General features: G+C 37.4%; 1 protein-coding gene across 9 annotated transcripts in view; it reads left to right on the top strand.

Moving 5' to 3' along the window:
* Positions 1–24,496, top strand: part of LOC102094577 (coagulation factor XI) — a 139,709-nt gene that overhangs the window by 49,333 nt on the left and 65,880 nt on the right. For 8 of the 9 annotated variants that reach the window (XM_065061125.1, XM_065061124.1, XM_065061126.1 and 5 more), the window contains 4 exons: positions 4,533–4,624; positions 7,464–7,485; positions 18,172–18,239; positions 20,044–20,216. In XM_065061125.1, the coding sequence (XP_064917197.1) occupies positions 4,533–4,624; positions 7,464–7,485; positions 18,172–18,239; positions 20,044–20,155 (294 nt within the window). In that variant the 3' untranslated portion in view covers positions 20,156–20,216. The remainder of the gene's footprint in view (positions 1–4,532; positions 4,625–7,463; positions 7,486–18,171; positions 18,240–20,043; positions 20,217–24,496) is intronic. The other variant, XM_065061123.1, reaches the window with a different exon arrangement.

Raw genomic sequence — 24,496 nt, 5'->3', positions numbered from 1 at the left:
CCTCATGGGTTGAGATAAGAACAGTTTAAGAGGACAGCAACGAAAGAGAAAACAATAATAACAACAATAATCATGATGATTATAATAATAATAATTAGAATAGAATATACAAATGAAATGAAAATGAATAATGCACAATGGAATTGCTCACATGTCTGTGGAACCGATAACTTGTTTGTTCCTGAGCAGTGGTATTTGCTCCCCAGTCAACTCCAATTTATATACTGAGCATGACGTCATATGGCAAGGAATACACATTTGGCCGGCTTCAGCCAGCTGTCCTGGCTTTGCTGCCTCCCAGCTTCTTGTGCACCTTGTAGAGCATGGGAAGCCAAAAAAGTACTTGACTACCTGACAATAACCAAAACATCAGTATAGTATCAATATTCTTCTCACATTAAATCCAAAACACAGCTACTAGAAAGAAAATAACTCCATCCCAGTTGAAACCGGAACATGGATTTTTAAAAAATTATTATCAATTTTTAAAAAATTTTCTAGCCACACAAAACCATCTGACATATCCAAGTCTAACAGCAGACCTTAAACCAAAGTGTGGCCAAGTTAAGTTTTGTGCTTTCAAAACCTAGTTTATGGAATACAAGACAAATATTTTTTTTTTCTCTTAAAGGAAAATGTGTAACAGACAGTAACTGCTCATAGCTCTCAACACAGAGAAATTGGCCCAGCCATCGGAAATGTGAATCACAGACCTTTTGGATGTTTCACTGTACTATCATACCATTTGCTACAGCATCAACTTTTATGTTCAGATGCCACTATGAAACAGCTACATGTTTTGAGAAATTGTTAATGTTGGATGTATTTTGGTCTCGGTTTGCTGACAAAAATACGGGAGAGTGAGAATGACAGCTGAGTAGGCGATTGTTACAGCCAAAATAACTTACTTGCAAATTTCTTTGGGCTTTTGCTCTGTAGGAAAACAGAAGCAATTTCAAATACATTAATAGCAACAGAGATTAAAAATGAGCATTACCAAGACTCCAATCTGTGAATTCAAAGCACGAGTAGGTTTACTTGGAAATTCTGCCCCTGGATGGTACAAATAAAAAGAAACACTGAAATAATTGCTACAATATTTCATTTGTAATACAGACACACTTATAAATATGTAAAATGTATAGCAAGTAGAGTTTTGGAGAGAGCTCTTGGACCTAAGATATACATCTATATAATTTCTATTAAGAATTATACACCCATCTGCCAACTGCCACAGCCTTTGCTCTTAGTAAGTGGAGAGTTTGCCAGAACAACATATGATTTTAGTTTTTGTTCTGAACATAGTTACAAGATACATATTAATAATTTATGGATGGCAAAATTCAATATGACTTACAGATATGTTGCATTCTGTTTTCTGACTTCTATCTCTGATACTTTTCCTCTCAGAATGAAAATGTTATGTCCACAACAACGTATTTAATGCTTTAATTTTCCAGAAGTGGAGCTGAAATTGTAGCTGTCTCCTCCTCCTCCCCCCTCACCTCCTCTTCCCCTCCCATTCTCCATTTTCCTCTCTTCCTCATCTTCCTGGAAATAAAAATGAGGCAGAAACCTTGGTCTGAGCCATTTCAGTTGGAATGGTTACATTATACCACCACGCATCTTACGGCCAGAGTCAGACATCAAACCCACAGCAAACTGTAGGATTTTTTTTGTTAACTTAATTCATTTTTGGAATAGGCTCCTTGATTGGTATTTATCTGCACTTCTCATTCTTGTTCATGTTTGAGCTTGCCCTTACCCAAACCATTTGCTGGTGCAGGCGTGCATGTGTACCTCTGCGACAGCCTCGTCAGTTATTAGAAAAGTATGGGCCAGTTACCATTTTACCATTTCTATTATGCATTCTGTTAATCCTTATCCAGGTGCTTTAATGTTCTTGATGGAGTCCTTTTTTAATAGAAACTGAAACACACCATCTGGTAGGGCTGTGGACAAGGTTGTCCAGAACCCTTCAGCAGTTTGAGATATGAATAAATTATTTTCTTTCAGTCATCTGCCAGGTATGGATTTCCACAGCACTCACAATTTCAGCACTCATAGTCAGAAAGCTATGATTGACGATTGTAATTTCATCTAAGATTATAGTTTTAGAATGATAATGTAAAATAAAATTGAAAGTTCCTGTAGACTACTACAAATAGCTTTTTAAATGGAAAACATATTGAAAGTAGTTTTCATTCAGAACTGAACAAATAAAACAAGAGAACTCTAATACAGTGGCCAAGAGCTTAAACTGATGATACATTTGATACATGCGAATGATGCAACGTTGCCTTACAAGTGAATCTAAGGGAGTTGACCTGAAAAGTCAGTTATCTCTAGTGCTGAAAAGTACTTCAGTTATCTTTATAGGGACTCAAACCAAATTCTCATATTTTTTTTATCAAAGAAAAAGCATAATTATTTCTGATATGCTGGTGAGCTTTCATTAAGTTTAAAATACTTGCACAGTACGCAACTTCTGCCATTCTTTTCTCCAAAAGAACAAGCACCACATGCTTTTTTTTTCTTTTGCACATTGTTAGTAATGCGAGTCACTCTTGAGGAAAAAAACTTAACTATAACGGCATACCATCCACAGACTCTGAATGAGGGAAGTATAATGAATAATTAAACATGAGGGCTTACTACTATGGAGGAAAATTAAGCAAACCAATTATCAAAAATGATCCTCTTATTTTTGCAGATTTCTAATTAATAAATGAAAGGTGTAAATCAAATATTTCTCCAGCACAAAGAGCCCTTTGCAGTTCTTGTCAGACAGGAGAAAAACAGAAGTCAAGATTTCAATTTAGTTTGAAGTTTATGTACCTCTGGGCAATGTGATGTACCCCTATTTGTCTTGAGGCTGATCTATCTGCTGACAACCTGAGGAACATGAAAGCCTTTGTCACCAAAGGTCTCTAAAATCCAAAGACTGGGTGATGAGTTTGTTACTGGTGTAGCAGAGAGGCACACATAGAAGAAAACAGAACCATATACCTTCTGCTTCAAAAGAAAACATGGCTTATGGCGATGCTTAAGAAAACTGCCCAGTGAAATCATTGCAAGTCTGGGTGTGAGGAGATTTCATGGAGGGGTTAGACAAAACACTTTTTGTACCTCATAGCTGAGCACACCTAGAACACAGCTCCAGGAGTGGCACCCTCCACTGTAAACTGCAGACAATTGTTCTGCTTTATTTAGAATCAATATTTTTATTAAAAATTAATATAAAATGAATTAAAATGTTACTATGTGACATTTATGCATTAATTTAATTGCAGAAAAGATAATATATGATAAAATTTCCACTGTCATTCAAATATATCCTCTTTACTATTGCACAAAGGTTAACCAAGGATTTTAACTACAATGGCTCTATTAGTTTTTCTTTTCTCTGAATTTCAGTTATTATGGTTCAGTATCTTCTACTCAGTGACAGGTATTTTTGTGTTAAGACACCTTAAATTGTCTTCTGAAGATAATGTTTAGCATTTTATTACACTGCAACATCTAGTTTGACTCTTCAGGCCTCATTCATAAACAGCAACACAGTCTTTATGGTCCCAGAAATATTTTATACTTAAAGTACACAAATTGTTTTCTTTGACCATCTGTCTGTACCAGCTTACTCAAATCAATGTAGCCAAGGTTGTCTTACATTTCTTGTTTGAGGCTGTCAAATTTATTTTCAGCCTTGCCAAGTTCAGCTTTTGCTTTTTCTCTGTGCTAAGGGGACATTTAGTGTAGGTGTGCTTCTCTTGGCATTTCTTTTTACCTCCTCCTTTTGATATATTGCTTTTTGTGCCATTTATTACTCTGTGACCCTTCTTGGTTTATTTTACACCACAGACTATTTTATTTCTCTTCTTCACTGTGTATCTTACCACTTCTAACGCAACCTTAAAAACCCTTACAACAAAGGATATTTGGTTTGCTGTTCTTGTGTCATATAAACTGAACTCAGAAATATGAATGGAGTGTCTTGAAAAGAAAATGACGTAATTCTGGCTTAGGAGGTGGGAAAAGTTCTGTAACATCTTTGAATGCTTATTTAATCTCTGATTATGCCTATATTTTGAACAACAACAACAAAAAATCACTAAGAAAATAAAATCTTGTTCTGCTAAGCATTATAGCTAGGATACCTAAAAACTCTCAAGGTAACCCTTAAGGAAACAAGGTAGTTGCAGCTGTTAAAGCCATGTGACAAGTAACTGATCAGAGAGTGTTTAGTTTACTCCTTGCTTTGGGGCCCTTTTCATGCACATCTTCCAGGACACTGTTTCACCCTGAAAGTTTCAAATTGTGCATTTGACACAAAAGTGCTTACCACTTGGTAGAGCTTACTAACACCCTTGTGACAGATTTCAACAGCAATTTTGTCCTTGTTGACACAGAGTGAATTGTGCATATTGCTACATCTTCCTTTTTTCATGTCGTTTTCATGAAAGAGTTTCCTGAAACTTCACAGCTAACCTCAGAAATATGGTTTTACACTGAAGTATATCTTTCTCTTCCAGGGAGCTTTTGTGTCTACCTCAACAGACCATTCAAGAGGTGAAAACGTGAAGGTGTTTCAGCTGCTACCTCCCTGGTTTGCACTGCCAGCAAGGTTAGGTACCACTTACTGCTGATGTTATTCCTATGTGAGACCATGAAATGGAGATAGAATGTCAGCCAATGAGTTTTAGAGGTTTGAAGGCTCAGTCTGGGCCCTGTCTGCACCAACGGTCTCTGCCCCTCTTTCATCCCTCAGGGAGCGTCACTTGTCAGCTCTGTACCCTAGGGGAATAATACGATTTCCTACAGCTTTAGTAGACTGCCCAAGGGGGGGATGAAAAGTAGAGATGCACTGAGAGGAATGCAAGGCAAGAGGGCTTCACTCTTCCTAAATGAAAGGGAAAATCGTGCAATGGGTTGATGGGGTGAATAGACTGCAGATCCCTGCAGAGCAGGAGAGTGAAGGCAGACAGGAAAAGGACAGTGTAGTAGCTGCACACCTGGTGATGAGATCTGGAGCTTAGAACATTTATAGGTTTTATTTTCCATACTGTCATCATATTCTTCCCTTCAATTTCATTCTGCAGTTCTGGAAGATCTGCCAGTACTTCCCCAACCATTGCCTTAAAATTTCCTCTAGTGAGAGTCTGTTGAATGTATGGGCATCCACAAACCTGTCCCTGTGGGTTTGCCTTGAGATGGAAGGATTTCACCCTGTTCTCTCAGCCCTTACTTGTCCTGCGTCTGTGCAATTTCCCCAGAGACTCTGGCAGTCATTTTGAAGTTGTACAAAGTTGGCAACTGACCTCTCTTTCTAAACCAAGGCAATCATTATTTCACAGGAGATAAGAATGCTCGTACAGATCCACATGTTCACAATGTTATGTCACTCCCATATTTCTACTTCTACAAAGCTCAGAACTTTGTTATTGTTTTGAGCTCTTTATTTCTGGGAATGCAAGCCAAAATTGTACAAGAGCTGATTGTTACTGTATGTGACATGTTTTTATACCTGGAAAAATCTGCTTAGTGGATGTTTTTTTTAAACTTTTGAGGAACCCTTCAATATCCAGAACATAGTCCTACTTCTTAGTTACTCTCAGCTATATGAGCTGGCAACAAGCATTGTTAAATTGGAACATCAGTGTTTTTCTTCCTGCTGGCAAAGGCTTAACATGCTGATGTAAATGAGCCAAGCTGGTTTATTCCTAGAAGGGGGAAAGTGATAAATTAAACATCTTCCATTTCTGAAAGGACAAAGTATTTCCCATATTGCTCTATGGGAAAAGCAGTCCACTGGTGTTCACTGGATGATCTTCAGTTAAAAAACCATATATTTCACATGGTTAGGAGAATCAGGTGAAGGAAAAATAATTTAAGCATGCTTCAAGACTGCTTTCTCAATCTGTTTAATTATTTTTTTATAAAATAAATGACATTTTTAAACTCACTGCGTTTCAGCTGTGTTCTGCCTATATTTATTAGTGAAAAAAAAAATAACAAAACAGATAGGGATGGTACTATTTGTCAGTATTTTTGCAATATAAAGAGACAACTTGATCATCTTCAAATTTTCAATGTTTAGGGTTTTTTAAATTAGTGTCATAACATAATTTCCTGGCTAATAGGCAAAACTAAGTCCTGTATTATAACCTGTGTTCTATCGTTATTATAGATTTTTTTTAATCTGGGTACAGAATGAGGCACAATGGAAACTGATTATTAGAGTGATTAGCTCTGTCTCTTATACCCTGAAATCAAACATCCATGAGACTACGATATCTTTAATGCTGGACCAAATTAAACATAGTTGTTGGGTGATGCTTCTGTTCCTCAGGCTAACTCCTGCTCATATTGTCTCTGCTTTCATTGTCTGAAGGCTGGATTGTTGCTATGTGTGTTAAATTAAAATTGCAGTGGTACATTTGTAAAGATGGTCAGGATAATGAAACTACTGTTCTACATAATATTCTACGTCCACGACTTCAACTGAATGATACTGCTGATTTTTTACCTTAGAAGGGGACCTCATGTGTGAGATGTAATCTCGTAACATAGGGTGATATAGTGTAATCTGGAGTTTAGATGTGAGAAACACAGTCTTATTACTATCAAAAACTTGAAAGAAACCATTTTGCGTCATGACCAAACTTCACTTTTTTGTTTGAAATTTCTTTTAGTGAAGAGGTTTGTTCAGAATGCTTTAATGGTTGAAAGATGTAGTAGTGAGATTAACAGGTCTCACTGATTGCTTTTATTCTCCCCAAAATATGTATTACATGGATTAATAGTCCTTCAAGGGACATCATAAGTAAATGGTTAGCCTCTTGAAGCCCTCCTAGCTCAGCCCTGTCACAATTTAACTTGCATGAATGCTTTGCATTGTGAACCGATCACTTGGTTTCCTAGTACTGTGACGAATGCTTACTGAAACATGCAATTAGTTAGCGCTGGAAATTTGCAATAATAAATTTGTGGAATTGAATGATTAATTGTCAAGTGATTACTAAAACACCTGAACATAAAATGCCTGTCATTTGAAAAGCTGAATAGTAGTCAAAACCTAGAATTTATCCAAGTAAATTAATAGTTTATATTCCAATACTGTGCTCAGAATGTTGACATTATTAATGTGTTACACACTCACACAGTGCTGTTATCTGTGGCCTTAGTAGCTGTATATATTACACTGGTAACACAGCAACATAAGTGAACATGAATGACTTCAAAGTCTAAAACAGATTTCTAAATAATCGGAGGGAGTCAGGTCTGAAGGAAATACATTTTTTGTACACCAACAAGAACTGAATTTTGGTCTTCCAGGAACTATTTCAGGAAAGACAGAACATATTTTCCCCATGTAAATCCCCCTAAACTGATTTCTTAGTTGGAATTACAGTTTTTTGTTACAAGTATTTTCCTCATTCATCACCTATCCCTTTTCTTTCTAGGATGAAAGTGCATCACCAAAAGGTAAATTTTTCTGATTGCTTTCTAAAGAAACAATATGGAAAATCATTGGAACACAATGGCAAAGCTAGGTTTTGAGCAGTTTCGTCCATGGTTTTTTGCTTCCTAATAGTCAAACTGCAGCATCAAGATGGTGGAAGAGAACCATGTCAGAGGGGAATGTCTGGCTTTCCAAAGCCTTAGATAGCTTAAGTCAGTTTTAGGTACTGGTGATAATACGGCAAGGCAGAATAAGTTGCTACCTACAGAACATGAATTCGTATCTCTACAATACTGTGCAATTGAGCTTTGTAGTGTAATTTACAAACGGTGTGTGACTTGGGCATGGACGTATATTCGTGAGCTGTTTGTTATTTTAAAGACTTAGGACTAGAGTTGGGAAATCATCTCTATTTAGGACCATGCAAATTAAATTTTGCAAATTTGATATTACTCAAGCATGTGCTCAAAGCTAAATGCATTCACAAGTGCTGATCAGAATAGAGATGAACTTAAGAATACAGGGATGTCACTTCATGAGCCACGGGCAGAGACAAGAGAACTGAAGTGTCAGTCCTCTGCTCTTCTGTTACAACTTTTCTCATTGATGTCATTAATACTTTATGCCACAAGCTCACATGTCCTGTTCATGTGAGGCTGTTTAAATAAGGAAGATTAGAAGACTAGAAATAGCATGCAAAAGCTGAAGGAATGGTAAAATAACTATGCTAGCCCACTGCTTACGCAAATTTTTATTGTTTAGTATATTAGTGATTTAATTTCTGTACATGTAAACCACACTGGCTTCCTTTTGTTCCTCATGAGATCACTGTTCTTTATTAAACTTGAGCAAGCTTCCATCTGTGTGAAATTACACATTCAAGTAGGTGTGAATTCCAAAGGAAATGACTTACTTTTACTGCAGTCGCCTTTTGACACAATGTTCTCATTTAATTCTCTTCACTCTCTATTTTAATTCTTGGTGCTGAGTAGGGTTATACATGTGGTAGAGAAAATATGTGAAACTTCTTATTTGGGTAGCTGCAAAAATTACCTATATAGCTAGCTCCAATTTTTACTTTACTAGAAAAAGAGTGTGTATGACTACAAAGCCCTGCTGGCCATATCTAGAACCCCCTTGTCATGATGTGTACCCAGCTGAAAGGACTTTTCATACAAATATTATTTCACTATTAACGTTCTCAATTATTTACATTTTTTGTTTCATACTTATAAGCATATTGGCTTTGAGCTATCATAAAAACTCCTCAGCTTCTTCCCCTACATTAGGTTTGTGGCCTCCTGTGACTGTGGCCGTAGTAGCCAGAGAAATTAAAGACAAGTAGTTTGTGGTATACAGACACATTCTAATTGTATGCCCCATTTTTAGAAATTAATGCTGATAATCAAACTTTAGAGTCTTTGCTTAGCTCTATCCCCTGACTTCAGCTGGTGTGCTGTGTTTTCTCAACGTGTACAAGTCATTACAGCTCTGTTGAGTGGGGAAATATTGACCTTCGTGGGGGCAGACTCTAGAGCCAGGAATATGCCAGTGACACAATGAATTCAAGGAGAGCTGCTTTTTCATCCACTCCTAAGAAGAAGGAAAAATTAGTTTCTGAGCTTTGCAGAACACTGCAAAAGCTTGCACTGCTCAGCCATGTTTCCTTTGAAGTTCTTTGTTGTTTAAGCCATTGCCATTAGCAGTGCCAGAAAGGCAAGAAATCAGTTTTTTCATCATAACAAATTGTAGCCCAAATTGTTTGGAAGACTTATAGCCCATGCTGGCAAGCAAAAGCTAAGGAGTTATTCTCTGGGAGAGGATCCATTACCTGTGCAGACTTCACAAGATGAGGTGAAGCCATCTGGCTCTTAGAGAAACATTCATGTTTAAACTGGTACTCAGAAACCTTTTTCTCACACCAAAGAGCATCAGTCAGGGGCTTTGAATACTCCATTGTTAGAAAAGTAAGCAAGCAATACAACATAGCTGCATAACACCAGGAGCCTAATCCGTTACAAGGTTACTCTCACATCCTCCTGTATTGTATCGTGATTGACAAGGAACAAAGATAACAAAGAGCAATACAGACTTTGTTTTTTTCCCTCTCAGTACCCTTCAAGCCATGACTTCTGTCACTTTTTGAAATTAACACGACTCCTGCCTATACATCTTTCAGATTCACAAAATGGTGCATGCATAGGGAGTAAAAGCAAAAGCTTTTTAGGCTGAAGGTTGTAAAGGTATAGGATGGTGCAAACAGTTATTTCACTGAAGCTCATCTTAAATGTCTAGAAACCAGACCTTCTGCTATGTGTTTGTCCTGCTAGGAGTGTCTTACTCCTTTATGACACCCTCAGTGTTTTCTCTAAACCGTCATCTGGTTTTAAAAAAGGCAAGGTTTGTGTAGCTTTATCAACATGTCTTACCTCAGCTAAGTGCTACAGCCTAGATGCTACAGAAGAGCTTTCCTAGCATTGCCACAGTCTGACAGGAGAATTTCAGCCCTACTAGACTTGGTAGTACAGCTTCAGGCCAAGGAGTATTTAGCTGCTTTTTGGCAGCTACATGTCTGTCCCTTAGACAAATCTAGAATCTGGGTATGGCTGATCTCAGGGACTTCCAGCACAACCTTTAAGCAAAGCTATTTCATTTTAGCTACATGAGGACAAAACAGTCCCCATCAAATCACATCAGTCCGGCCCGTCAAATCTGCTGTACCATGTGTATGCAGAGATGTCAAGAAAACCAACTCACATGTAGGTTGTTGATTGGGATTTTTTCACAAATAAGATGAAACTGAAAAGAGTTTTCAGCAAAGTTTCAGAATTAAAGATTGTATTACTACAGGTTTCTGCTCATTTGAGTAATCTCTATTCTATTCAGAGACAAGGGTTGAACAGCTGTACATAGCTGAGTTTTACCAATTGTCATAGCAGTATTCAACGAAGGGATGGAAAAGAAGTGGGAAATTTCTGCAAGGTAATAGCCAGCAGCTCTGAGCAGCAGTTACAGCATCAATGAAAATGAATAGTGGTGTCATGAATGGTAAGTTCACTAAATGGTTATATAGGACTTCAAAGAAGTGGGTTCAGTTCATCCTTTCTATGTGACCTTGGGCAAGGTATTCTCATTGTTGCACAGTTGACAAAGTCAGATTTACCTGCCTACCTCTTTCCATTCAATGAGCAGGGAGCTGCTTTCCAAACAAGCTGTCTAATTAGGGCAGGTAAAGCTTTATGGGAAGTGAATTCCTTCTTTCAGTCAGTTTGGCAGTTTCCAGGTTTATCTCTTGATGTACAGACTACTGCATCCTGTAGTCTCGATGCTCTGAATGTCTCCCTCTCATCTCTTCTGACCTCTTTAGAGAGACATGCTGCATCTGAATTGTACCTAGATTTTCTTTTAGTAAAATAAAGAATTATCATCATCCCAGGGCCTTCCCTGGGAGTATGAAGGTCATGAAGGAGGGGGTTCTTCCTCCTGGCTATACGGTCTGCCTGAGGTTGTTTTTATACATTTTATTTACACAGTCTGTATCTTTCTCATTGTTTCCCAGTCGAAGTTTGAAAGATATCCCCCAGCTCTGCTACCCCAGGGGGCTGTTGTTTGCTGCACACTGATTCCCTGGGGCTCTTTGGCCTTTATCACATACCATTTCCCATTGCTCAAGCTAAAACACGTCAGGCAGCAGTCAGTGGCCACTGCAAAGGTCAGTGCAAAGTTGATACTTCCTCCTGGTAATGGCAAAAAATCACATTTACAGGGCTACATGGTCCTGATGCAGAGCTAGGACTCCTGAGGTGTAAGCTTTGATCAGAAGTTGGAAAACATTCTTGGCCGTTGTAGGTTACCCATAGCCTCTCCGCTATCCTTGCCTCTACTGGATAGCTCTGTTGTAATGATAAGTAGCAAGGACGTAAGAAAACCAAGTGGACACCTCTTGAGTTATTTGCTGTAAGTTAAAAGACTTATATTTTTAAAAATTGCATTTAACTGATCTTTGCTAACAATTCATAAGAGTGTATCTACCAAAATCTGCTGTAACTAGCCACAATTTATATACATTGGATCATTTCTGATATACTGAATATTAAACATCAAGTACTATTTCAGCAGAAAGGAGGCTTATCTTGCCAAATAATATTCTACCAAGGAAGATATGACAATTTAAGATGTTATGGGTCCACTGAATATCACTATAATAATGTGTGTCCATAACTGGATTACCCTGAATTAGTAAGATTGCTAGGAACTGAGTTATATCATTGCAATTCTTAATGTATCATTTCTATAAATTTGTTTGCATATTTAAATGCCCTTGTGGATATCAAAGACTTTCAAATGGCAAAACTGATCTAAAATTTGACTGCAAGATTACTTGCTCTTTCCTTTTAGCTTGACATTCATTGACGTAAGGGAACTGTCCTTATCATTACCAAATTTACTCTTTTTTTTCAAGCTATATTACATCTCCAATTTTCATTTATTTATGAAAAGAAGTGAAGGGAAGTCTGTGTAATGCTAGTATTGTAAGGCAGAGCTTCTAGCTTGTGGCCAGGCAATCCACTGACTCACAGCCATGACAGCTGAAGCAGAAGGTCAGGTCTGATGCTGCAAGGCATTAGAATCAGAATTTATGAATATTGTGATCTGTGTATGTATCTCGTTGAAAGCTAGGATCTTAGCCTTTGCATTTGCTTCCCTCAACCTTAGAGATCTCAAATGTCTAGGCATCATTTGAACTAATTTCCCTACAGGAACTTCATTTTTGCACTTTATCTTAGCATATGTGTAGCTCTTAGTCACATGCCAAAGCCCTTACACCTTACACTGTTGCAGTTCACTCAGAAGTGAAAATGAATTCTTTCATACTTAGAAGAAACAAATGATGTAATCAGCTTCAAGATAAAGAAAAGCTTCTGGCTATGTTTTATGTTATTAATATAAATGGAAAATGAAATTGAACCTAAAATAGACAGTACAGCCCTTCAGACATCTTGCTGTACTCTACCACTGAAACGCTTACTGTTAATAACATTTGGTTAGGAAAACAGTATCGGGTTTGACGTGCTACTTACAGTGTTAGAAGAAGCTCCCTGGAACATATCCAGAGAAACAGGATATTGCCAATCTCTTTTAATTCCATTTAGAAACAGAAAATTGTCTGGTGTTTCAGGCGCCAGAGAAGCATCAATACAGATGCCACTACAGAATAAGCTGTCACTGATTACCGCTACCTTTAATCTATCTTATTAATGAAATCATTAGTTATTTTCACGTCATCTGAGACAGAACTATGGCAACCTTCATTATGTGACATTGATCAGGAGTGTGTTAATGTCTGAGAAATCGATGAGTAATGAGATGATCTAAAAATTCTCAGTAGTGCTAAGAGCACTGAGGTATGTCAAATTCTTAGTAGGCACATCTAATATTGGGGGAAAAAAAAAAAAAACAAACCAAAAAAGAAAAGCAAATAGAAAAGGAAATAAAATACACAGAGAAATTTAGTAGAAGATGTCATTTCCCACTGTAGTTTATGTTCTTTGCTATAAATGTTCATGTACTTCAAACGTTATTCTATGAACTTGTAGTAAACCCAAATACACTACGACTCATGAATCCCTCAGTCTAAGGAATTAAGCAGTCCCTGTTGGAGCAAGTTAGTAAAGGAGCTGGTACCTGAGGAACCCAAGTGGAGAATGAGCAAAAGAGCAGAAAAGATAGCCATGTGTATCCAGACTGTTTGCATATCTTTCCTACTAGTCATTTTTATGAAAAAATGGTTTCCTAAGTAACATTACACATAAAAATTATTGCTTCATAGCAGATGATGACTGTGTGTGATGACCTTTACAGATATACTGGTCTTGCAGTGGCTTGAATTTCTATGTGCCATTGAGATATTTTCTCTTGGAAGCCATGCTTGAAATGACACAGAAAGGTACAAGCTCTGTCTAGAAAGAGACGTAAAATAGATGACCGTATAGGTTGTAACGTAAGAAAAAAATGGCAATACACAAGGAAGAAAAGAATTTTAATCTGTTTTTTATTTATAGTATGCTTTATTCAATCCTTATAAGTACGTGAGAGTTATCTTCAAGTGATCCGTGTTTGAAACATAGGTAATTCCTCTAAAATGAGCAGGAATGGATATCCCAGGGAAACAAAAAAGAGAACAAAACTAAACAAATGGCTTTCCTAAAACTTCCTGGGATGTCTGTGAGAATAATGGAAATAATGTGTTAATATTGCAGTGACAGGGAATGTGGCAAAAGAAGTGGAGGCATACCATTGAATATATCATGAAGGATTACTGTGGGGTTTTTAATGAAGAAAAACAGCTTTGGAAGCATAAATAGCTTTTTCTGAATTTTTTAGGCCATAATCCTGTGATAAGAGATGCCAGTGTCAGAAGGACTGAAAGTTTTAATCTACAGGATTTAAAGCATTATCAGTCAAGTTTTATAAACTTTACACTGGCTTTTAGCAACACACTGAAGTGCAGTGTATGAGAGTTGCTGGAGGTATCCAAAAGGTTGTTTTCTTGTTTACCCCAGTTTTAAGTGCACTGCAGAAATCTATAACCTTTGTGATGACCGGTTGCTCATAGTCCATCTCCACCATCTGGTTTATATCTGGGGAGGCTGCTTTGTAGACTTCCACTTCTCCTGGACACTTTAAGGAGAAATGCAATAAAAAGACAGTTGGAAGAAGTCACTGACCCTTGAATTATTCTGAATTATTCTGAACTCAGGAACCAGAACTCTTCCCCTGCATTGATGAGTGTAATTTCCTGAGCTTTCTGTCTTCTCCATTGCTTACGTACATGAATTACTTTTTTACCTTCTTCAGGAGAAAAAAAAAGTGAATTAGCAAGAAGCTTCCCTAAAACTTTGATATAAATTAAAACTGGCAGGCATATTTACTGCATGGAATGCTCTGCATTTCCATTTTCTGGGGAAAAAAAAAAAAAAAAAAGCCCTTTCTTTGATGTGTTTAACCTGTTTTGGCAAAAAAAAAACAAATGAACAAACAAACAAAACCCCAGTACTCTCTTACTACAAGAGTAAAATTACATTCTCAATCTCAGAATTATAATTTTTTAACACAAAAATAGTCTTTTTTTTTTTTTTTTATTCTTTACGGGCAGAAGAGCAAACTGACCCACACAAATGTGGAAGTGTGTTAATATTCTTTATATGTTACTCTTTTGAATGCCAAATGAAAAAGCTTTAGTCTTCAGAACACTTCAAATTACTTTAGGTAATTGCTTTTTTTGCTCTAAGCAAGCATCAGAATATTAACAAATTAGTAGGCTTTTTTTAATGTATTTTCCCATCAAACCGTCAATTTAATTAATTTTCACATTTCACTGACAGGTACCTCTGGAAAGTAAAATGGCACAAATTTATGATTACTTGTTTATGTGATACTATTAACAAAGCTGTTCTGTTTCATGAGTCCCTTACTATTATATGTCACTCAAATAAGGTGAGGTAGGCAAATTTTACCTTGTTTGACATGTTACTCTTTCTTGTATGTGTTTTCATTCATAATGTAAGTAGAAGTCTAAGGGGTATGAACTCTGGAAGACCAAATATGACTTACATTTCCATATCCTAAATGTGAGTTACAATTATACTTGTTCGTTTTGATGCAGGTTCCTAACAGACAATTAGGTATCTCTTGTTGCAGAGTTAAATACAACTTCAAGCTTATCTAGGACATAATAGCAAAGGCTACCACCAGCACACAAAGTCATACCTGCACTGAGGAGCCAGAGGAAGCTGGATGTGTTTCCAGTTACATAACTTCTCACTGTGCCATTGGCTACTGAAATTTGTATTTCTGCACCACACAGGCCCAAGCAAACCTTTGATATTGCATAACCAAAGTAAAAGGTGGTAGCATTGTACTTTGCCCAGCAACTCATCACATGGTGAACCTGAGATTAACCCCTTAGTTCCTTCTTGCTCTGCAGAGGACTTTCTCCAACGCTATCAGCAGTAACTGAGGAGTGAATGTGTTGGCTTATCGATGCCCCGCCTGTTCCATAAGCAGTGGAGAAGACAGGCTCAAAGATAACACCTGTGCTTTGCCCCATTCCTCGCTCAGGCTAGCCATGCCATGAAGAAAGCAAAAGCTTGCTAGCACCTCTTATTCTCTGACAGGGACGTGCCTGGTCTTGCCTGGAAGCAGGTCAAATAAAACACTTCAGATGCATGTCACAGACAAGGCTGAAAAAAAAGGTTGAAGAGTCAATACTGCTATAATTATTCCAGTAATAGTGCTAGTGTTGGAGGTAGACATGGATGTTGAAAGTTCAATTATGACAGTGATGACAGTGATAACAAAAGCAATGCAACAGCAGACACGCACTTGTCTTTTTCCTTCCTTTAAACCGACCCATCTAAAGAAAGAAATAGCAATGTTTTTAGGGAGAAGAAAAGCATTTTGATTTTAATCATGCAACTCCTTGCCTCTTTCCCCTTCCTTAAAATACACGACTGGGCAGAAGATGCTGTTAAAACTGTAGGGGCTCAGTCCTCTCTGGTAATGCTTCCTATATATCAAGTTCCACAGAAATCAATGGCATGGGGAAAGACAGGAAACTTTATTAGTCAACACAATTGTATCTTTTGTTTTTAAGGAGTTTACTGTGCTCAATCAGTTCACTGCCTTGATTTGGGTGAGACAGACACACAGAATGAGGCAGCCTTTGTCTGTTAGTTTGTTGGGTTTGTGTTTCTGTCTAGCTCACTTAGGGAGTTTTCTTTTAACCACCTGCCCCTGCTGCCCTCTTTACTGCTTTAGACTGAGCTGTGGGATCATGAAATGTTTATTCCTTAGAGGGCAAACAAGCCTTGGGGAGAGGAATACTTAAAGTCAAAAAGCTCAAAGGAAGAATAAGAAAATACGTGAATACTTACTATATTCATCTTATAGAACTACTCAAAACGAAAGCCAATGTCAAAACACACCATAACCAGCTTCAGCAGTTTACCTGTTTCTGCCTTATGTTGAACATAAAGAGCAAGAACACTGTTTTCGATAGAACTGTTTTTTATGGTAGAAAGTCTTTACTAAGGAATTGAAGCAAAAGGTTTTATACTTAAGACAGAGAAGACAGAGGCTAAGTTCTCTCTCGCTCTTTTTTTTTTTTTTTTTTTAGGAAATGGAAATGTGTTTTAAGAGCTGGTAGAACATTATTTTCCCCATTAGATTTTTTTTTATATATATACTTTTTTTAGGCTGAAGAACTGCTTTTTATGTACATGAAAGTGGTAACTGTCTCATCATTTGTTATAAAGAACAGCTGAAAAACTAGGTCCTGGAAACTGCAGAGAAGGAGCAATGTAGCAACCTGTCTGGGGCAGGACGTGCTCATTGCACATGCAGCTGGTAGAAAAATATAAGTGAGATTGATTATTTTTAAGTAATTTGACATGAAAGTTTAATGAGAGACACTTGTGACTGCTTGATTAAATATCTTAGCTCCTTGCAGGAAAGAGTTCAATGTGATTTATTGCCTTAGATGATTAAGGCTATAGCTGTTGTAATTATGGGCCTCCAGATCTTTATCTATTTGGATTTTGCTAAGTTGGATGTCTCCAGCAGATCTCTAACATAACTTTGTGGTCTGCGGTTAAAACATAGAGTGTTCATAGAACCCTGTGACCCTGTAGTTAATTCTTTTTGGGACGTCTGCAAGTTTTTATGAGCACAACCAACTTTTGAGAAGCAGATGTTTCTAACTGAAACTTGAGTTGCACATAGTTTGAGTTGCTTTTTGGATTTTCTTTCTCCATCAAAGAAAACTTACAGGTAAAGAGCAATTCAGAATACTACAAGATAGGTTTTTCAGTTCTTCAGTTTATTAATTGTATGAATATTTATTTCCATTTTGGAACATAAATCTTCATTAACTTTCAGGATTTTTGTGCAAGTGGGCTGATTTTTCTGATTCTGTTTTTTTTAATGTTAAATTCAATAAAGAATACTGTATCATAGTTTTTAAGGGGTATCTGAGAAATAGTGTGCAACATAGGTAGGAGTATGATAGGCCAATTTTAATTCCTGACATTTTAAAAACTGATAAAATAGTTGAAATCTTGCATTTTTACCCGAGATTGTTGTCTAAGTTGCCTGTGCCTTTTGTGTAACAGAGAAATCTAATTTTAAAACCACTTGGTAGGTAGGAAGAATGGGAGGAAAAATATGTCATTCTTATTCTGTTTAAAATTATCTTTATTTTCAAGAACAGAAATGATAAAATGCCAGAAATGTCTGGAAAAATAATTATACACAGTAATTTTTAAAGAAAAATTGATGAAAATAAGGTGAAAAGTTGTAAATCTATTGTTAAAGACTCCCTCCATGAGTCATAGTGATAGAAACACAAGCCCATTCTAGTAAGAGAGAATAATCAAGTAAGGATTGTCATCCAGTGACTGAGTAGATCAATATAACTGTGATTAATTCACTAAAGTCAAGCAGAAGTAGTAACTGTTTAAGTGATACAATTAATCAGCATTAATCATATGATAATTTGAAATTGGTTGTAAGACCTTTGACAAATTGTCATTTGTGTCAAATAGTAACATTTCCCCAGCATTGCAGTACTTTAACTAGTGTTGTACTTTTTTACTGTACAAACAAATGTCCAGAAAATTATATTTTAAGACCAGTGTTTTTATTTACAGCATGCATTCTACTGCAGGCATTCTGCTGCACCTCTTTTTATGGATGTTACAGCTAGCCCTGGGCTATGGTAAGTAAAAGATAACACAGAAACTTTCAAAGCTGAACTTCAGACACTGGCAAGACCTGGTATTAGATCTGCTCAGTCTCTCCTCTGTCTGTTCCTCTTTTTCCGAGCCTTAATATGCAGTGCTGATACACAACTTCATTCTTCTTACCTTCTTCTCAACCTGAAATCTGTAATATAAGATTTGGGAAATGGACATCTGATTCCAAAGTCCCCTACTTCCGAAAAGGATGCTAGAATTCTGGAAATTCCAGAGTTCAGTGGTCTAGGGTGACATAAGCACATTGTGAACTCTGAAACTATGTGTGAAGAGGGTGATGAGGTATGACAGAGGATGATAGATCTGGGTAGGACCTGTGGATCCTACTCAGAGCTGTAGTTTAGATGTGAAGACTTTGGGGTTAGATAATCATTCTGTCTCCCTGGAGGAGGTAAGCAGTGGCTCGGTTTTGCAGAACTAGCTGCAGAAGGCTGTGTAGACAGAAAGTGGTCTCAGGAGAATAGTTCAGCCACTCCTTTTATTTAGGGTGTGCAGAGGAAGGATCAGCCTAATGTGGGATTAAATGATGATGTTGTTCATGTAGCATGAGTGAGCGGTAAGTGACTGACAGAATTATTTTGAGAATGTTGATTAAAAAGGACTTTTCTATGAAGAAAAAACAAGCATGGACCTTGAATGAAATATTGGTTGTACTAAAGGAAAATGAAAAGCACTTGGCTGTAATTAACAGAAAGTAGTTGCTTGTTGATGTCCTTTTTTGTAACATGGGCAGGTTTGATCCATCAGCAGATGAACAGACACTCTTAAAGAGGCTCTTGCTGTGAAAAGATGAGATTCTGGTATTTGTTGTCTGCCTTTCCATGTCTTCAACTGTATTTTGAGGTTCACAAAGAACATTGCATTGTAAAGGAAAAATATGGCTGTGAACATTCACTGTCTTTTCTTGACCTGGTTTTACATTGGTTAAGAGAGGGTTAGGACTTAGAGTGCATCGGGAGCAGGCCAGAAGGAGTTCACTTTGGTAACAGAACTTGCAGCAGTAGCTGATTCAAGTAGCTTTCTATAAATAATCTTGTGTTACATGCCATACAGGTTGACTGTCACATGTTTGTAAGGAGAATACCTTTTGCTCTCTTAAATGAGTGGAATCTACAGAGAGGGACACTCATCACTTATCCGAGTTCCTGTAGAGAAAGCAGAGAGGAAGACATGTTCTTAAATTCTTAATCAGTTAAAAAAAAATGAACCCAGTAATGAATCAAAATTTCTGGAAAGAGAGGATCAATCAAGATCTTCAGGTACAGATTTTAGCTAGGGGTCAGATCTGAGTGTAGATTTACCTGATTATGCAGGGGGACAAGAGGAAATAGTTTCCAAACGTACTTTTTAGCTTGGTTTAGTTATTTGATTCTCCTTATCTCAGAAGTGTTGCTCTGAAAGCAGACTGTGAATGTCATAGGGAAGGAAGAAGAAGGGGTAAAGCCAACAGATTTTGTTCTGTTCATCTGAGCCTGCTCTATTTAGCCATTGCTGCTTGTATGTCAAATAAAGAGTACTTCTAAAAATAAGGAATAATGACCAGAAGCTTTACCAGTCAGCTGTTTCTGAGTCACGGGGCTTCCCATGGTTTTCTTAGCATAATATAGCTTATGCAAAGCATAAGACCACAGGGCTAAATATAGAACATAGTTATTAGCCTTGCTATGTTTGCAACTTTTCTGGGGCTTTCCTTGCATGCTGTGTGCTAGACAAGCTTTGGGGCATATTCTGTAGGGGAATACCTTTTCCCTTTGATTTCTTGCACAGGGAAATACAACCACTTGAATGCTACAGCAGTAGTGAAATGGGTCTGCTGGCAAGCCATGCTGTTCAAAGGAAGGGAATTTTCTCTCTCAAAGACTGCCTGCATGCCCACTGAAGATTCTCAGGCTGTATGTTGAAGAGGTTTTTAGCTTAAGGATACTGACCAAGAAGGCAAAGTAAGATCTGATAATGTATTTCTTTCCCTAAGTTCATTCAATACCCCTCCTGCCCCCCCTTCTTCCAGCCCCCCTGCCCAAGAACAAACACTTCTTTAACAGCCTTCTCTGCGCCCTGATGGTCTTTCTGCATCTCTAAGATACTTACAAGCATTTCCAGATGGCAGAAGGGGTTCAAAAGCAAAGGTGTGGGTAAACTACAATTTATGCAGAAATCTTTAAATAATCTCTACAGAGAACTAAATTAAGACTTTCATGGACATAAAATTTTACAGTACAAAAAAGTAAAAAGATAGAGTTCTGAACATGTCATGCTGTGGATCAAAAATCTTCTGGTGTTATTAGTTGGGAAAAAAAAGGAGGATGAATATACATTAAAGCCTACTACCTTAAAGAGTTCATTTCTCCAGTAGTATTTGTATTTATGACTTGTCTTGAGTAGTTTTATTGTAGGTGCTGCCCTGAATAGTTTCATTGTCCATATCCCCAACAAGAGAGGACTATGACTTTTCATCAAGGCTAATTGCTGACCCCTGATGACATTTGTGACTGTTATCTACAGTCTGCCTAAACCAAGAAGTTCCCTGTAACATTTAAGGTACTGAAATGAGCATCTGTTTTCAGAGCACTATTCCTGACTCTAAAAGAATGGTTGTTTTTCTTCTTTTAAATAGAACTCATGTTATTAATCTAATCCATCTCCTCCCTGATTTGCCTTCATCTTGGCTGTGGTGCACACATGTCGTGTATTGTCCACTAGTAGCCCCAGGTCCCTTTCAACAATGCAGCTCCCCAGCCACACAGGTCTGAGCCTGCACTGGACTCTTTGATTATTTTGTCCAGGATGCTGGACCTTGCACTTTTCTTTGTTAAAATTCATACTGTTCTTGCTAGGCCACTTCTCCAGCCTGTCTAGGTCTCACTAAGTGATGTACATTTTACATCTTGCAAAAATCCACTGACGTTTCTCTGAGCATGCTCTTCTGTTTGCTTGGGAGAAGACAAGGTTCTTTCACCATGTGAAAATTCACAGGAAAAGAGTTTTGTGATTTTTAAGTTTTAAACACCAATGGCAAACAATTATTGGATTGCTGCAGAATTAATTTAGATACATTTTCTGGTCACTAGATGGAGGTAGGCAACCATAATGAGGACAGCTTTCCTTGTGTTTTTTAGTATGAAAAGAAAGAGATGATTCTGTGCTGATTTGGACAGCAAGGGAGTGTTTTTTATCATTAGAAATACTATTCTGGTACCAGGTTTCTTGAGGATAGGATGACAGTCACACTTGCCTATCCACAGCTTTCTATCAAAGCAAGCTTTTTCACTGGAATCTGTTTTAAGTGTAAAATACAGTTTGGGTATAATTTAATCTGATGTACATTTTATGATCAGTAATCCACTTCTGAATTTAGAAAAGCATGAACATTATTTAAAGCATGCATATATGTCCGTTCTGTGTGTACAGAAATTACTTTACTACATGACCTAAGAAAAAAAGAGAAACTTAAAAACATTTATTTAATGTCTACTATACCCTGGAATCAAATACATAATGTATTATGTACACCCTTGTGCTGGCAATTAGAAAATGCAAAACTGTATGTTTTACACTGTGTTCGTGTATTCCTGTGTGCTGCATCTACATCACCATTCAAGAAATAAAATTTTCATTACTGGCTTTCAGACATTGCTCAATTATAGTCACAGTTGTGGGATCTTTTCAATAAGATCCCACTTCATCTTTACAACTTAAGTTGCTGCTTCTTGTTGCTTAATTTCTAAAAGAGGATTAATTTCTAGAGACAGTTTGCAAACACTTGGAGGTGGAACAATTCTGTTCCTTCAGGTAGTAAAGACAGCTACAGAGATGTCCTTTAGCCTTGAAGTTCTCAGTGCAAACATGTGGAGCTCTGATAATGAAGGAAGTCTGGGTATTTTGTTACCTGTCAGAGAAAGGAGAGCTACAGTGCTACATTCTGAGCTTTCTGGGAGATACTAGATTTTACTTTTCTAATTTTGTGGATGAAACTGATTTATAGGCCTCTCTTCTTTAGCTGAAATGATCAGTTAGTAAACATTCTGACCCTTCAGAAACAGTGGTGAATGCATGCAGGTAATCTAGGTATGTATGATCACCATATGCTCACTATAAACGGAGTTAAGCAGAGCTGCAGGATTGCTGCTGCAGGATTATCTAGAATGGACTTTGTGGTACTGATCAGCAGTGCTTTTAAATACAATATTGGCATCTTCCTGTTGCGCCATACAGAACACTGGTTCCCACCTGGGAAGCTGCCCCCACTAAAAAGTTAAATTTGGCTGTCACTGCTAGAGCTGGTGGCAAGACTTTAAGGGAAAGGTGTTGGTAGATGGGAGAGGTGAGAAGACGGTGGCAGATATGAAGGACTACTGTACCACACATTGTGAAACCACACATCACCCTAACTAGATAGCTTGTCTCTGCTCTGTGTGTGTATGTGTGCCTGTAATAATGGATGCTTTGGACAAGGTTACAACAGTAGGACTAAGATATAGATATAATTCCTCTTGAACATGATCTCAATATTCAGTTTTCAACTTAAGCTTAAATACCAGCCTTTCATTCTCTATTATTAAAAAAAACAATCAGCTGAGAGGATCAAAACCGTTTCTGATCTGCTCTTCTTGTGAAAACAACCTCTAGACCCACCCTGTGAGCAGGTTCCAAACTTTTTCACTGTTCAGCAGTTTTGGGCTGAGGCCGGTGTGTGTGAAAGCCATGGCTTTGGGTTTGATATAGTCCCTTCGAGGGGCAGGCTGGGAGCAGTTATCCTCCTGTGCTGCCGTTGGACTTCTCATGATCAGCTGAAACCTATGGCACCGAGTTTTGCTGTCACTTTTCTTTTCAGGATGTTCTGTTTCTTATTGTTTAGGATTTCTTCAAAGTTCAAATCGTCAGACAACTTCTGTTTTAAACATGCTGTTACAGTGTTTTGAAACTGAGAATTGACTTTGTCTAGTTAAAATAATTTATTGCAATCTTTAGCACCTTCTGCAACTGTTGCTAGGGTTTGATTAACTGCTGTCATGTCTCCTTCCTTATATTCTTGAAATCTGTGACAAAATATTTGAAAGCCTTCTGCTACTCCATCATTCAAATATCTAACAAAAATACTGAGTAGAGTCAAACCAGGATAAACCTTAAGACTCTCTTTGAAAAGCTTAACCCTCTGTGACAGTAAATTGTGTTTAACTGGTCCCGCAAATTTATTTTTGTGCAGTTGTGCACTTACCCTATGATGCTTTTTATTCACTGTCTTTTCTAAGTTATTTAGGAAATGGTAATCTGTAATTATATAAAAAACATAGTTTACACCAGCATGTATTGCATGCACTCCTTTGTTCTTACCCAACAGGCCACTCAATTTGCCTGAAGATTCAGGTTTTATTCAAAGTGTTAGGTTAAAGACTGAAAAATTAACAAATAGTTGCATGAAAGTCTTTCACAGGTAATTTTTTAAAATGAATGTTGATTTTCCTCTGTTTTATCACAAATGAAGCATATCTTTAAAAAGGCAGAATGTGTCACTCTTTTTTCTTTCTGGCATCTGTAATTCTGATTTCCCCCCCCCTTTACTTTTTTGCTTTCCTGTCCCCTAGTTCGTTACATGAAGCATGTCTGGTATGAAGGCAGAACAGAGAAAAAGTTGAGGAAAGAGAAGAAATTTTAAAAATGGAAAAAAAAAATAGTCTTACTTTCTATCAAAACAGTATGTGAAGAAAAAAAAGTCAGTGAAAATCTTCCACTTGAAAATGTTTTAAATTAAACATTTCTCTTTTTAGTTATTCTTTCTGCCTTACTGGGCCATTACTGCTTTACCAGAGCATTTCTCTCTTGCCAATACCCAGCACTTTCCATCCAAATTAACTCAACCCTAACCTCTTCTCCTGCTGCTTTTCTTTTTATCTCAGTAGTTATTCGCAGCCATCCCTGGCTGACAGCTTGCCTGCATATTAGGGTTTCAGTTTCACCTATGCTTCTTAAATCATCAAAGGGCTCTTTGCCCTGTTCAGACCATTTTGCAAATTTTGTGTACAGTGTCTATATTCTATGTCAGATTTTGAACATTTGAGAATATTTTGTAATCATTATTCTGGTTTGCTCTTTCTTAAATGTTACACAAGTTCTGTTAAATAGGGATGTTAAGACACTTTGAAGTGATACATTAAATGTCAGTACCTACCTTTTTTTTGTGCTAATTGTCTGATGCTTTTACCAAATGGCCATATTCTGCCCT

The sequence above is a fragment of the Columba livia genome, chromosome 4 (genome assembly GCF_036013475.1).
Source record: "Columba livia isolate bColLiv1 breed racing homer chromosome 4, bColLiv1.pat.W.v2, whole genome shotgun sequence".
NCBI classification, from domain to species: domain Eukaryota; kingdom Metazoa; phylum Chordata; class Aves; order Columbiformes; family Columbidae; genus Columba; species Columba livia.
Note: the sequence above shows the minus strand (reverse complement) of the source record. Positions and strands in the feature narration are given on the sequence as shown.